General features: G+C 31.3%; 3 protein-coding genes across 7 annotated transcripts; 2 read left to right on the forward strand and 1 right to left on the reverse strand.

The window, feature by feature from the left end:
* The first annotated feature begins 455 nt into the window (after positions 1-455).
* Positions 456-6,250, forward strand: LOC127072197 (mediator of RNA polymerase II transcription subunit 16). Of its 4 annotated transcripts, none has more exons than XM_051012446.1 (14): positions 456-738; positions 832-978; positions 1,052-1,250; positions 1,344-1,590; positions 1,677-1,832; positions 1,900-2,069; positions 2,152-2,479; positions 2,571-2,778; positions 2,865-3,039; positions 3,115-3,261; positions 3,348-3,558; positions 5,544-5,653; positions 5,747-5,892; positions 5,980-6,250. In XM_051012446.1, the coding sequence occupies exons 1-14, from the start codon at positions 677-679 to the stop codon at positions 6,101-6,103; spliced, it is 2,430 nt and encodes an 809-aa protein (XP_050868403.1). In that variant the 5' UTR covers positions 456-676; the 3' UTR covers positions 6,104-6,250. The 4 variants fall into 4 exon arrangements, with proteins under 4 accessions (XP_050868403.1, XP_050868400.1, XP_050868402.1 ...); XM_051012445.1 differs by having other exon boundaries at positions 459-525; positions 662-738; positions 5,747-6,250; XM_051012444.1 differs by having other exon boundaries at positions 464-525; positions 620-738; positions 5,747-6,250.
* LOC127072206 (thioredoxin-like protein 1) lies at positions 3,382-8,645 on the reverse strand. 2 transcript variants are annotated; one of them, XM_051012455.1, is made up of 4 exons: positions 8,422-8,645; positions 7,859-8,126; positions 7,048-7,331; positions 3,382-3,516 (listed from the first exon to the last, which is right to left on the reverse strand). In XM_051012455.1, exons 1-4 carry the CDS (start codon positions 8,517-8,519, stop codon positions 3,498-3,500), a joined length of 669 nt encoding a protein of 222 aa, XP_050868412.1. In that variant the 5' UTR covers positions 8,520-8,645; the 3' UTR covers positions 3,382-3,497. The 2 variants fall into 2 exon arrangements, with proteins under 2 accessions (XP_050868412.1, XP_050868411.1); XM_051012454.1 differs by lacking the exon at positions 3,382-3,516 and adding an exon at positions 6,435-6,985 and having other exon boundaries at positions 8,422-8,643.
* LOC127072202 (uncharacterized) lies at positions 3,602-5,548 on the forward strand. The gene has a single exon (XM_051012450.1). The coding sequence runs from the start codon at positions 4,012-4,014 to the stop codon at positions 5,203-5,205; it is 1,194 nt and encodes a 397-aa protein (XP_050868407.1). The 5' UTR covers positions 3,602-4,011; the 3' UTR covers positions 5,206-5,548.
* Positions 8,646-15,703: the final 7,058 nt, after the last annotated feature.

Below are 15,703 nucleotides of genomic sequence, written 5' to 3' on the forward strand. Positions count from 1 at the left end.
TTTTCGAGAGTTGAAAACAACGATAAACCCCGATTTTCTCTCTCTCTCTTTCTCTCTCTCTCAAAATCTTCATCATTTAATACGTATAATTTATATTATATAAATATAATTATCAATTTATATATATATAAATATATTTTATTCTTATATATAATATATATTTCAATCTTTGGTGATTCATTTATTAAAAATTATGCGTTTAAATTTGTCATATTTTAATTTTTAGACTTGTAATATATTATGCTTTGACTAATGATAAAAATAAAGCGTTGCGAAAGAAATTCTTACGGATAGACAGAACGTAATATATACATATATATATATATATATAAATTATATATATATATATATATATATATATATATAAAGTATAACAGAAATTAAACATTATTTGAAATAAGTTATGATTACGATCCGCTCTTTCATAATATATGTTCAATGGTCGATACACAAGCAGGTGGCATTACGCGCATTATGGAGTTAACGTGACACATCGCTGGATGTACGCGTTTATATTATTTTTTAGTGCGTATTGTATTAACTATTTAGTTAAAAATAATTATGCAATTTAATTTGTTTCACAATAATATATATACTGTTCTAATCTCCGATTGTTTAGACATACAGTAAATAAATAATTACGTATTCGAAACATATCTAGGAACATCATTAGAAAATGGATTTGCTTTATACTGTCAATAGAAAAGCTTACTCAAAATCATTTTCAAATCAAGAGAGGTACATTTTATCGATCAATTATTAACTGTTAAATATATTCTTGAAAAGAAAATAATGTGCAGATTATTATTTTTATCTAATTTTAATTTTTAGTCTTTATGATGGACAATCATTATGCACATTATCTTGTCGTAATATCGCCGCGTTTACGACAGTTACGGAATTAGAAGACAATAATGGTAAAACATGGGGTTCTCATGTTTATGTTGTTGATTTGAATATGCCTTGGCATGTTCATAAGTAAGTTCAATAAATCAAGATATATCAAGTGATAAATATTACGTTTTATGTTTTCACTTTAAATGTTTTTTAGAGTACTTTCCAGTAAACATTCAATTACAGCATTAGAATGGGATTTACCAGGTGATAAACTTGTAGTAGCTGACTCGGCTGGAAATGTTCAATTATGGATGTTCAAAGATCATGTTCTGAACGATTGGATGTTAATAGGTTGTACTTGTTTTGTTGGTGAACACATATTAGGTGCAGCTTGGTTTCACAATGGAAAAAAGGTTTGAGAAATAATAAATAATATAAATTGATTAGAAAGTAATTTCATACATTTATTTTATATTTTTATTTTTTTTATAATTATATTTTTACAGACTGGTTTAGTAGCTGAAAAGAAAGATAGTATTCATTACAGTGAAAAGTTCAATCATTTACCCTTCGCTCCTTCGGTAAGACAATTTGGAGGTAGAGCAGCTGAAGGTGTATTAGTAGTTTCGACAACAGGAATGGTCGGTGCTGTAATGATTACAAAAGACTTTCAAAATCCTATATGTTCCTCTACCGAAAGCTTAGGTAGTACTAGGCATAGGATAACATCTGTTGATCTTTGCTATGGAAAAAGTATGTATACTCCTTTGTATTTTTTTCTGACAGTGTTAAGTTATTGATATATTCTTACTATGTGTAGAAAATGTATGTTCTCGTAGATGGACATTTTTTGGTGGCTGTGAGTAGTGGTAGTATTTGTTTACCAGTTAGATGTTATAGAGTATTAGTACGCAAAACTGATGAAAAGTGTACGATTACGTCGCAAGCATTACCAAGTTTTTTTTTACAAGATGGAGCTCCGAAAGATAACACTTGTAAGCTTAAAATATTAAAATATTTGCCAATTTGTACATTAATTGACTAATAATATCATATCTTTAGGTACAAATGTTACACATCTTAAGTTTGTAGTAAGGGAAGATGCAGATTCCTTAGTAGTTGCTGCAAATAGTGAAAATGGTGGTTTTGTAGAAGTTTGGGAATTAAGGGAGAAGTCACAACCTGTTCATAAATTATTTCAACCAAAGTCTTTGGAACCATTTAAAACGGTGGTACGTAGATATGTAAATTTATTTCAATGATTATGAATATCTAAGAAAAAATACGAATTAAAGTAAAAAATGATTTTTCTAGGTTTGGCAACATCAGTCACAATATCGTTGTCAATCACCAGTTACAGCAATAACTACAACAAAATTGCCTATTGTTACAACTTTACCTCCACCAAGTTATGTTATAGTAGCTTTAGCAGATTCTTCAATTCATTGTCTTAATCGAGATTGTTTGAAAGAAGTATCATATTCATCATTAAATATGGCATGGAGACAAGATGAACCTAGTAATAAATATTTTAAAAGTTCCATATCTTTAGCTCATATGGATATTTCATGGCTTGGATGTGTTCTCTTAGCATGTGATACTTATGGTAGTTTGTATTTATACAAACTTTTACCTGATGGAGGTTTGTTTTTATATATTTATCTTTTAAAAATCCAATTTTTCTGAAGTATATTATACGAGAATAATTTTTATTGTAAAATATATGTTTGTAGGACCATCATTAACATTAGGTTATGCTTGTACATTGCTCGAATATTGCTTAGTTACTGGTTTAGATTGGTTGGATGTACTTTTGTGTTTAAGAGCCTCAATGATAGAGACATTGTGCGAGCGATTAGACGCATCTTATACGAGACAAACGCAACCTATACAACAATATCTTTATGTGCAATTTCTCTGCATCAAAACATCTTTGTACAGGTATATATTAAATAATAAAAAATAATAATCCTATAGTATCTTATGATAATACAAACAAAAAATTAGTTATCAATATTTGTTTACAGAATGTTAGTATCAGGTCAAAATAGAGCTGCTGATTTATCCTCTTTACTTATGATACATTCAGTGGCAACTGCTTTTAAATCATTATTAAGGCCGTCGGATTTAATATCTCATGACAAGGGACCTGCTGAAAGTTTGGCAGCAGTTATTACAGAACCTATTAGCGATGTCGACAAAGTATTTTTTGTTATATATTAAATTCATAACATTTTTATAATATATAAATTAATAAGATATATTCTGTTATTTCAGGTACTTTTACATCTTGATCCAAAGGAATTTACAGTTGAACCAAGTACATTGCAGTCATTACAACAATTGATTCAATGGGTTGCAGATTTAGCATTAAATCTTCTAGCTCGACTTCCCGAGCAACGAATGCAAATGAAAAGTGGTGGTGTTAGTATCTACAATATTATCTACTCTTATTATTTACTTTAAAAGTTCTTTTATACAGTATAATTTTATGATGTGTTTTTATATAGTATGAATTACTCAAAGATCATAAGGCACTTAATACAGTAAGAGAACTTCTCGTTATTATACGGATTTGGGGTCTACTTCGTCCATCATGTTTGCCTGTTTTTCTACGTAGTGCTGATAATCTTGATGTGTTGGCATTATTATTTCGATTATTATCCAAACTTGTTCAACCTAATGGTGAAACACAACAACAAATAGATGATAGTTTAATAGGTAAGTTTTCTTTTGTGTAAATGATTTTTTAAATGTAAATAATTTTAATTATATAAAGAAATTGAATTAAGTATATTAGATATCTTGAAAATTATGCCATAGTTTAGAAAATATTGCACACACGCACACACACACGCGCGCACGCACGCGCGAATTTTTGCTTTATTTCTTATCAAATATATGTTAGGCTGTAGGAAGTAAGATAAAAACACCACTTCCTTTGGCTTATTTAGATATGGTTTGAAGGATAGTTCCTTGACTTAGTGCTCCTAAATTCAAGTATAATATCAACTGTAACATCACTGTGTAAATATCTGTTAGAAATAGGGTTTCTGTATAATTGTTAAAACAGTGTGGTGTATTTGTGAACTAGTAATTAAATTTTTTAATTCATAAAGAATTGCATACAAAAAAAACTTCAAGAAATACATATTTATAATTGAATGAAACATAATGACTAACAAACTTGCTTTTAAACATAAAAATTCATTGGCTTTAAATGAAAAAAAAATTATATCACAAGAAAATGGATCAAAAAGTTCTCATTTATGTTTTAAGCCATTTGGAGTATCAACTTTTTTAATTATTACATGTTGCACTTTTGTGGGATTTTGGTTTATCATATGCCCATTGACATGGGCACTATGTTACTCATCTTTCATTGCTCGCGGTTGGCCTACATTCTGGCCCATTATATTTTGGATAGTAGCATTAATAATTTGGATTTTTATTATGATATTTTTAATAAGTATTTGGAAATATATAAAAGGTAAACAGAATGTTAATATAAAAAAAAGATCATATGGATCAGACAGCACAAATTATCCTTCAGATTCATTAGGAGAAAATATTCAATCAGTGGTAGCTAAGGATAAAAACAATGATAAAACAATAATGGATTTTGATTTATCATCAAAAGATTATGATAAGAAAAGTATCAATAATTCCAAAGCAATTGGCGATGCAATCCAAAAAGATTCAAAAAGAAAAAATGATCTTCCACCTTTATCAATTCATAGAAAATTGTCAAAAAGCATTGAAAATGTTAATGTAGTAACTACAGAAAAATTGCAAGAAAAAGATGATGATAAAGAATTACAAATAGAGGATATACAAGAGACTAATGTTAATAGAAATTCTATAAAGGATTATTTGAAATTAGTAACGGTCACTCCATCAGAAGAAGATAAAAATATTATATCACCAAAGACACCAATGTCTCCAAGAGATTTATTTTTTATTGATATGATAAGAGAGGCAGAAAAAGCAGAGAAAAATAAAGAAAATAGACAAGAAGATTTCAGCAAGAGACATTCACGGTTTTTTCCAGAAAATACAATAGCATCAATGATAGATTCTATTGGTAGTAGAAAGAATAATTCTGCTGATAAAAATAGTAAAAAAGATGATTTTGATAAAGATAATAAAGACGATGAAAAAGTTGAGAGAGAGTTGAATTACTTTATTGCAGATGTAGAAAGTCCGAAAAACGAGAAAACTGAAGTATTTATAGAAATTAATAAAACTTTAGAACCTGATTGCAAAAAAGAATCTGTAGATATTTGTATAGTTAAAATGAATGAAAATAATCCAATACCTATAACTGAAATTACATCTCCAGAGGAAGATGGTTTTAAAAAAGAATAGAGATATGTAAAATGTAGACTTATTTATTTGTAGATTTTTATTTTTAGTTTTATAATTGAGATTAAATTTATTATAATTATTTAAAATAGATAAGCATACAAAGAATATAATAAAGTAAATAATCAAGTAATTCCAAATGATATATACATGTGTATATATATATATTTTGAATTTCTTATAAGCAAATCTTGATTCAAAGCTATGATTTACAAAACCATTTAAAAATATTAATTTAATAATAATAATCACACACATATAAACAAGTAAATAATATTGATTTAACAGATATAAATAAGTTTGAATTAACAACATTCTGTCAGTGTTCTTTCTTATTTCAGATGATTGTTGTCTGCTACCAAATCAAATAATGATACCTCAGCTACATCAAGGCAGTAGTATTACTGCTTTAACGTCACCAGTACTTTTTTATCAAAGCCTTCCATTACAAGTAATTAAAAAAACTTTTTCTTTCACACACACGCACATGCACACGCACACCTCTTCTTATTAACATTTAAATAATTTCATAATTTAAATTTAGTTGGAATATGGCATAGAACCCGAACAATTATTATTTACACCTGAATTAAATCCAGTGGAAGGCTGTATGCATAGTGGACAAGTAGTAGACACCATTCGACATTTATATCTTGGAAAACAACCACTTCTTGTTAAACAATGTACAAGGTACCCAGTAGAAAGTTATATGTGCAGTTTTAATACATATACAATATATAAAATATATGTATATATAATATATGTATATATTTTTAGATGTGGTGGTAAAGTTCAAGTTCAAAATATGACAAGGACAGCTGCTATTAGAGCATGGGATCAAAGATGGACGCGTGCTTGTCGATGCGGAGGATTTTGGAGAATCCATAAAACTTGTCTATAGATATTTATAAGAATTATACTTTTTTTTTAATGTCATTTTTGTAATATAGTAGTTACATTAAGATTTTCTATATTCCATGTCAAATTAGAATACATTTTTATATTGTAATTGTTATGCCAAAAAATAAATCAATAGTATTATCTTTAATTCTTATAAATAATATAGAATTAAAATATTTTTAACTATTTGATTTAATGGAATAATTTTTAAATAATGTTTGTTTTTTTATTTGTATAAAATTATAAATATAAATGCATTCATTTTTTTTCAGTATAGGCTGACCATGGCCAAATAAAATAAAGCAAAATTAAACAATGAAGATACACACATACGCAGATGTAAGTTATAGTTTTATTTCTTTATTATAAAGGACAATTATGTTTTTCATAAATAGCAAGATAAAATTTTTGAAATTTTTGATTAGGCTAGATCCTGTTATAAGGTTTATACATTTCATTAGGATATCTTATATTCATTCGTAAGTTTGTAACAATATATAATTAACAAAATATAAAAAACAATACACAAATCCTTTTTTATCAGCACATGTGAATTGTAATATATAACCTTAAATTCATGTTCTAACATTTATTATCTTTATGTAGCCATGGTCAATTATTATTTAGAGTATAATTATTTCTCTCTTTACTTTGCTTGTTTTAAACATTTCAATGACTTTCTCCTTTTCTACCAGTGACTCTTTTGAATTCACCCATATTGGTCGTTGAAATTGGAGATCCAAATATAATCAATTGATCAATTCTAGTAGTATCAGTACCAGCTTGATTGTTTTTGATAAAGATTTGAAGATTTTGTACATTTTGAAATTTCACATAACGCAAGGGAACAGGATTTCCTTCTTCAATATCTTTGGGCAATAATCTGCACAAAAATTTAATGTATGTATCTATATGCATACATAATAGAATATAATAAATACTCACGTAAGATCTTGGACGCTAGTATTGGAGTCTGCCATATCAAAATCTATGGTTCTAGGTTGATTGATAAAGAGTTTAATACTTTTTGGTCCTGAATCTGACGGTGCTTTGATTTTTAGGGAATGTACTTTGACAGCTTGGGTAAAAGTAATGGATAATATTAATTGTTCATCGCAATCACTCTCTAGATATCCATCATCAGTTGTTAAGCATTGCACGAAGTTGTGGTCATCCGATTCATTTAAACATTCACATTGTGTTTTTGCAATAAACGTGTTTAGATCCATCTGTAAAGCAAACAACTTTTACCAATTGTCTAAAGGGATTGCATAAGAATTAAAAATTATTTGGTATAGTGTTATTTCAAATGAAGTTTTATTATATTAATGCTGTATACTTAAATTTACTTTCATGAAATTTCTATTAATTACATAGAGAGAAATTCGTACAATTTATCATTATTATAAAATCATCTGTTTTATATAAAAAATAAAAAAAGATAAACATAAAAATATTAATTTTTCATTGTAATTAATAGGTAGGGCTATATATTCAATCTTTAACTGGACATAACATTCATGGAAGAGTATAAAATTATGAACACTTGCACTTATCAAAACAATACTTGTTTGAGAGTTATTAACAGACAGTTCGACAATTCTTCTTTTTTCATTAAGATAATGTTAAAATTTATTAAAAGAAAGTTATGATAATTTCCTTATAGTTATTGTTGATACTTATTCCAATATAAGAGAATTGCAGTAAGAAATATTATTCCAAAAATACGATAATAGGCATTATTATTATTCCGTACATGTCCAGTAACTGAACCCTCAGAATCTTCAGTATCACCATTGCCATAATATTGTTGTATTTTTGATTCAAGTCCAGCTGGATCTGCTCCTTGGCAAAAACCCAATTTTGTTCGGTTGCGATAGAAAATAAAAGTAGGCATTACACTGACACCTTGGATGGCTGCAACTTCTGCACATTTATCTACATCTACTTTAAGAAATATCGCATTAGGATATTTTAAAGAGAATTGCTCAAATATTGGTGCAATTCTTTGGCATGGTCCACACCTATGGATAATAACATTAATCTAAGTTTATATGATACTTATGCAAAGAGAAAAGAATTTATGCTCATTTTTTTAATATTCTCGATCTTTCGATAAAAGTTAAAACAATTGCAAATGCCACAAATTTTCTGGCTACGAATAAAATAAGAAATCTTATTAAAATTTCATTTAAATATTAATTTATAATATACGCGTGGATAATTGCATTATGACAATTAAGGTATTGAAGTATTAGCAAAGAAATTCAATATTTATACGTGCAGTTAATAAGATATCATAACCTTTAAAGAACTTACCACGTAGCTGTAAAGTCTACAATTACCAATTTTGTACCCATTGTAGACATTTCGTGGTAAAATTGACTTTCATTTTCAATTATACGAACAGCTCCCATTTTATATTTTCTTTTTTAAATGATTTTCTATAACGTTAATAAATGAGAAAATCACAAGAGTACGAGTTCAAATTATCGAATGACTGGCAGTTTCAGGATCTTTCTTAACCGATGTACCGAGGTGGATTCACTAACGCCACTTTATACGGTTTATATTTCAAGCAAAACAATAGTTAAATATGTTCATATCGTGTAATTTTTGGAGTTATCATTCGAGTAGTTTCAGTTAGACTGCATTATCCAATAATGACAATTAGACATTGTTTTTTATCAGTTATCGTTAATTCAATTTCTATATTACCGACTCTTGTCGAAATGTTTTCTATATTATCGACTCTATGGAAATAATATATTATAGATATGTATATATACGTGCATATAATTTTACAAAAAATGTATATGTTGGTAAACTTTAATTTTTTAAAGATTGTTATTATTGCTCGATTTCTTTATTTTGAATCGTTGAAGGAATTTGTGGCTTTTAGAAAATTTAGTCCCTAAGTAAATTTCGCATCTTGGGCAATTGTGCACGGTATCTTTAAAAGTGATTGAATAATACGGCACGAAGCACATACTGTAACAAACAAAGCAAAAAATCACAAGTTATTATTACAGGAACTGCAAAGAGTTTATAAATAAATATCTTACCACACTGGCAGTAAAGAAATAGCTATCAAATGAGTCATGCAAGTGTTGTAGTGTTTTACATCGGTTTCAATGTAATTTAAACAATTTGGACAAGTTGTTTTCGCCGAATACTCCTCAAAATGAGTATGTTCTATAAGAATAATATATATTATAAAAATCACGATGAATTTTTTATGTACAAAAACGAATCTAACCAAACATCGATCTATTCCTTTTACTTCGTTTACTGCATCTTGTTAGTTTAGGATTATATAATATTCTTTTTATAAAATTCCTGTAATTAGTTTTTTTTTCTTCGACAGTATCGGTGGTTGATACATCTGCATAGAAGGAGATCCTCTGACGAGTCGGCTTATTCGCGACCACATCTGTAAAAGGTGAAGAAATTGATTATATCCCGACCATGTTAATCACCATCAACTCTGATAACAATTCGACTCTAAAGCTAGAAGATTTTCTTTTTACGACGTTACTCTCTTTCTTTCTCTTTCATTTTTAAATTTAATTCAATAATGATTTTGATAAAACCCACGTAAAATGTGATTTCGAGATGTAGACGGAATTTCGTTTTCCTCCATTATTTTCGATTATTTAACCAAATCAGTAATAGAGGTTGGAGAGATTTCGTGCTTGACAAAAGTTGTGCTAACCTCCTCAAAAATGAGATAGGAAAGAAACAAATAAAAAAGCATAAAGGAGTCTTCTTGTCCCGCTCCTTTTTCCAGCTAATCGAGAGAGAGAGAGAGAGAGAGAGAGAGAGAGAGAGAGAGAAAGTAAAGAAAATAGCGAATTAATTTTGGTTGGTTTATTCCAGGTTTAAAAAGTCGTCTGCTCACTATATCGTTTAGCTACGAGATATTTGACCAACGTATTTCGTGAAATGTGCATATTATGTACATATATTTTTTCTTTGAGGTTGTTTAAAGATTTTGATGTTGTACTTGTAGGAGAAAAAAATTCACGAAGACCAATCAGTAACGATTAACGAAACTCATGAAACACGGAAACTATAGCGAAGTAGTTGGAGTAGATATCGAGTAGATATGTACGAGGATGGTGATGGGGGTAAAAGCTGAGAGAAAGAGAGAGAGAGAGAGAGAGAGAGAGAGGAGAGGAGAGAAGAGAAGAGAAGAGAAGAGAAGAGAAGAGAAGAGAAGAGAAGAGAAGAGAAGAGAAGAGAAGAGAAGCATTGTCTGGGGAACGTGAACACTATTTGCTAGCAAAGTAGATTAGGTTGGTATTGATAGAGAAAGAGAGAGAGAGAGAGAGAGAGGGAGTGAGGAAGAGAAGGAAGTAAAGGTAAAGGTAGGAAGGACGAGTGTGTGTGCGCGCTCGCGCGCGAGAGAGAGAACTGTTGTGTTCTGCGCGAGAGAAGGGCCAATATAGACGGCTGGGAGATGGGATATAGCAATAGAGTTTCGCTTACGACATATAACCGCGTTAGACGATGCTCTTTGTTGTATCAGTGCGCAATTGCCTTAAGTTCTGATCTTGTCCGATATTGATGTTCGAGAGGCCGGGGCAACCCCGATGGGCTACTAAGAGTTCTATTCTCCTTCTATCGCTTCTCGATCGAGTCCGACCACTTTAGGATCTTGGGAAGCCCGTTCCCGTCTACCTCTCTTTCTCTTTAACCTTTACTTTTTTATTCCTTCTTCCTCTTTACCTTTTTTATCTTCCCTAAATTCGCCTCAAATTCAATTCGACGCGGACGAGATTTCCAGATATCTCTCTCACTTCTCTTTTGAAGGTTTCTTTCGAAGCTCGTCGAACTTATAAAGATGTTATTGAAAAGTATTGAAGAGAAAAAAGTGCTGTGAATATTATCTAGAAAAATTGAATAAAAAAATTAACAAGTGTCGACGCATTGCTTTCGATCAATAGACTACGTTGACTTTCTCGACATAAAGATCGAGCTAAGCTAAGCTAAGATAGAGGTACGAGAGAATTAAGATCGAAACCAACAGGTTTACTTACCTTTCTCGTTCTCGTGGAATAACAGTCAAAGGGATGATCGAACCGGGTCGCTTTGTAATATCATTGATCTCCAATGGAAGGAGCTTACCTTTGCTCCGCTAGCGCATATAGATAAACGAAGGAAATTTGAAGGAGAAGATATCCTTCCTTTATTATTGCTTTATATACTTACATGTAGAGAGTAGTAAGAGAGTAGGTAGTTTGTTATATTCGTAATCTATGTGAAGAAAAGATCGCTATATCAGTATTAACACTTTCATGAGCGTCGTTAATAATTTGTTCATTATACTAATAAGAAATGATCTTGAAGATATACGAGGAACAGTGTTTTCATCTTCACGAATATTTTTTGATATTCTTGAAGATTGATTTTTAACGAGTTACGTGACTCATCCCTGTGTATACGCACGTGCACTTTTCTCAAGGTTACTCCTTCTCTCTTTCTAGCTCACAATCCTCAATCGTCTATCTCAGGTGGGTATCTCATATTTTGAGTAGATCCGGTCGGTCCGATAGAATAGATCGGAATATTGGAAGCATAATAGAGAGTTTAATTAGGTGTCATTGGAACGGCATCCGTATTATCCGTATATCCGATATTCGACCATTCTCTTCTTCTCTTTATTTCATTGTTGATCGAAGGAAAGGAGCGAAATGGAAGACAAGTCCTTGGCGATTCTCAAATAACGCGCGTGCACGGTTTCGAAGTTTCTATTAAAATTGGAACAACGAGAGAAAACGTCCCTTGCCCGGTATGTTTCTGGCCGTCGAAACGAGAATTTCAGTGTACTCATCTACGTATCGCGTACAACGCGATAATTATTCGTACTTGAAATAGAATTAGGACGGTAGAATCTCGACTATTCGTAGCCGTGTGTTACGTTGACTTTAACATTCTCTGCGAATTACGGGTCTCGAATGTCACTGCTGAGAGAGATGGGGAACGATGCACTTTAATGCTCTCGAGTTTAGAACGTATCACAATATTTCGTCGAGAAGTTCACAACATTAAACTGTCTCTGCGTATACCTGCAGGTATATCATCATTATTATTATTATTATTATTATCTTTTTTTATTACTATTGTTATTATTATTATTATTATTTTTATTATTATTATAGATATGATAAAATTTATTGCGTTAATGATAGGTATATCAATAATTTTTCTTTATCGTGAATGCGATAATGAAAATTCTAATGAGAGATCGTCGTGAGACAGTCTTTCTTGCTATTTTTTAGAAATGCATGTATTCATTTTCCAACTTTCAGCCGACGGCTTTACGCGGTGAGAGAACTTCTGTAGTATGAAAGAAGGAAGATAGAGATAGATATATATATATATATATATATATATATATATATATATATATAGAGAGAGAGAGAGAGAGAGAGAGAGAAAGAGAGGGAGAAGAGAGAGAGAGAGAGAGAGAGATAAAGAGAGCGAACGCGTGCGTGGAAAGCGAGATTGAATTTTTCGCCATTTCGCTGTTGGAGAGGAAAAGAAAAAACCTTTTCTTTCTTTCTCATTCGTTCGCGAAGCGTAGAAAAGATAATTGCATACCGGCGTCGAATAACGAAAGTGTAAACAACACTTCTCGTCTTAGCTTCGTATCCTTTGGGATAGTAAAAAGAAGATGACGACAAATATATAATGTAGAACATACACCCCCACGGAGACTGATTATCTGTTCCTTTTCTCTTCTTTTTTTGTTTTTATTATATCTTATATCATACGAAGGGACGTTTCGCTTGGGGGTTAAGAAAAAGATACCAAATGCTTTTCACGTAGGTAGAATCTAATAATATGAAATAAAATGAGAAATATATTCGTACACATTTCCAAAGTTTCTTATTAATCTGAATAACTTTTCATCGAAATATTTTTCCTGATAATGTACTTTTCATCGAAGTATTGTTCCTGATAATGTTTTTCCTGGTAATGAAAAGAGTTAGAGGTAGTTGAAGTTGGGACTTGAAAATACGAGACGTTTCCCATTTAGAAGGAATTTAAAAGGTAAAACACATTGATGTCCTCCGCGTTAATGACTTCCCGTATAATTCTTTGTGTCAATCATGTCTCTAGATCAGTCTGCACTTGCCGTCAGAACGTTATTCATTGAGGGATGAATTTTACGAGGATTTCCACGAGGGGCAAGCTCGTTTTATAAAAAGAATCGGCAAGGTCTTCTTCCTCGAGCAACGAAAAGGCTTCGACGTTAATTCACGGGAATGTTGGAGAGAAGGATTGGAAGGCAAATCGGAAAAATAATCCTCTTACTCGCACGATTATTTAAAAAAATGTGGTAACGTCGAGAACGGCTGAGAGGTACCATACGAGATTCAAGTCTTTCTCCCTTTTTTCCCTCTCTCTCTCTCTCTCTCTCTCTCTGTTTCTCTCTCTATCCTTCTTTCTCTCTTTCTCTCTCTGTTTCTCTCTCTGTCCTTCTTTCTCTCTCTTTCTCTCTCTTCAGCACTTTCAACATATATATATACATACGAAGAGTAAACGAGAAATAGCCTGCAGCAGTATAAGAGAGAGACAGAGAGAGAGAGAGAGAGAGAGAGAGAGAGAGAGAGAGAGAGAGAGAGAGAGAGAGAGTGACCCGTTGCTAAACAAACACGAACAAACCACGTTGTTTTACGTGCCATCGGCAATTCGCGGTTGAAACGCACTAGCTTACACCTACGTACAGTCTCTCTTTCTCTCTCTCTCTCTTGCCACGCCTGTAATTTAGTAATGAATACGTACGCGCACGTGAAGTGGTACCTGCTGATATGTAGGTACGTAACATCTGGCGGCCTATGAAACGCAGGGCCGAGCAGTCTGCAGCTGAACGTTACGACCGGCAAGAGTTATGAGCCTCGACTCAATCTCCGGCTGCTTTCCAGCCTTCCCAGTCCTTCCCTGCTCCTTCCATCCACCATCATCTCCACCTCCGTTTCACCGTTTTGATATAATTGCGATATACTGAAATACCTTGTTCTTCTTGACTAACGTTGGAAATATATAAATTCACCCTTTTGTTCGACGGATCACGATGGAAGGAATATGCTACTTTTTTCTTCTTATTCGATTGAAACTACGAGGGAGTTAACGATATACGCTTTGGTATCGCTTTGGAAATAAACAAGAACGAGGAAGAGAAGGAAAGAAATAGTCGTAATGAAGTAGAATAAAGGTATCCAGTCGAGTGGTTGAAAGAATATCGGCTTATTAAGAAAAATATTATTTTCTTTCTACGTTCGTTACTCGTCGATGTCGAGTCATAACGAAATCGGAGGCAAACGTAATAGCAACGCTCTTATTATCGTTCTTTTTTTAGAAGAGAACAGTCATTTATCCAGTCTCTTCATTAAGGATACCTGTGAGTTTAACTATGTCAGGTTACAGGCGGTAATTCCTTGATTATTGAAAAATCAGTCAACGGTAAGTGGAAAAGCGTTGAACATGGACAATTTTCCATCGTCGTTTTATTTCTTAATGTGATTTCTTAATGAACTGTGGAATGAGAAAATTTTATTTTTTATTATTACGACTAATTCGAATCTTATTTTAACAAATTATTTAAGTTACAGTCGTTCAAATAAGCAAGAAAATAAGTATTTATATATATACATACACGTACACACACATCCGCGCGCGTAAGCACACACACACATATTTACATGAAAACTTTCAATATTATTTAAATAGAATGTAATTCAAACGCATTAATATACTGTACTTATTTATTATTTTATGAAGTTGTCAGTTTATATATAATATTTTTAAAATGTTTACATTTTGAAATAGATTGTGAAGATAGATATTTTAAAATACCGAAATATTAGCCACGTTGAAAGTAGCGCTCCATGCATGAGTGGAGAGATCGTTAACTATTAGATGAACCAATAGGAAGCTTATTTATATCCTACTAGTTGTTACAGAGTTAAGATCGTTTTCTTAATTATAGGTTATTAGCAGATTTTTCTATTGTACATCTTCTAATACATTAATTGATTGTTAAATGCGTGATTTTCACGAATTGATATTCGCAAATTATGTCGATATTGCGTTGGAAAAATATTCATGATAATAAAAGTGGCATATATTACGTATATTACATCTCTCTTTATATTATTTTTGTAGGTTATATTTTTATCTATATCATATATTAGTGACCTATTTCGATGGTTTGGAACAATAAACTGTTTATTTTGATGGTTTTTGAGCTCGTATATCGTATTTTTACAATTTCCATATTTTTGAGTAATAAATCGAAAATTTTACTAGGTTGCCATATGCAAAGTGGTGCTTCATGTATGCTCGGTGAGATTCGGTCACTCTCGGCAAGGTTCGTTATGGTTCGACCATTCAGTGACCATTGTGATTGTGAAATAGATGCAATATGTATATTATCGTCGTAATTACAGGTAATTAGCTTATTTTTTTCTAAACGTATATTTTATTTTGTTACATTAATCGACTATCAAACTGTGTAAAATGTTATTTCTACGAAGTAATGTTCGTAAGTTGTGACGATATCCAAGTATTCGATGTATAACCAACAAATAAA

This window comes from Vespula vulgaris, chromosome 24 (assembly GCF_905475345.1).
Source record: "Vespula vulgaris chromosome 24, iyVesVulg1.1, whole genome shotgun sequence".
Classification (NCBI taxonomy): Eukaryota; Metazoa; Arthropoda; class Insecta; order Hymenoptera; family Vespidae; genus Vespula; species Vespula vulgaris.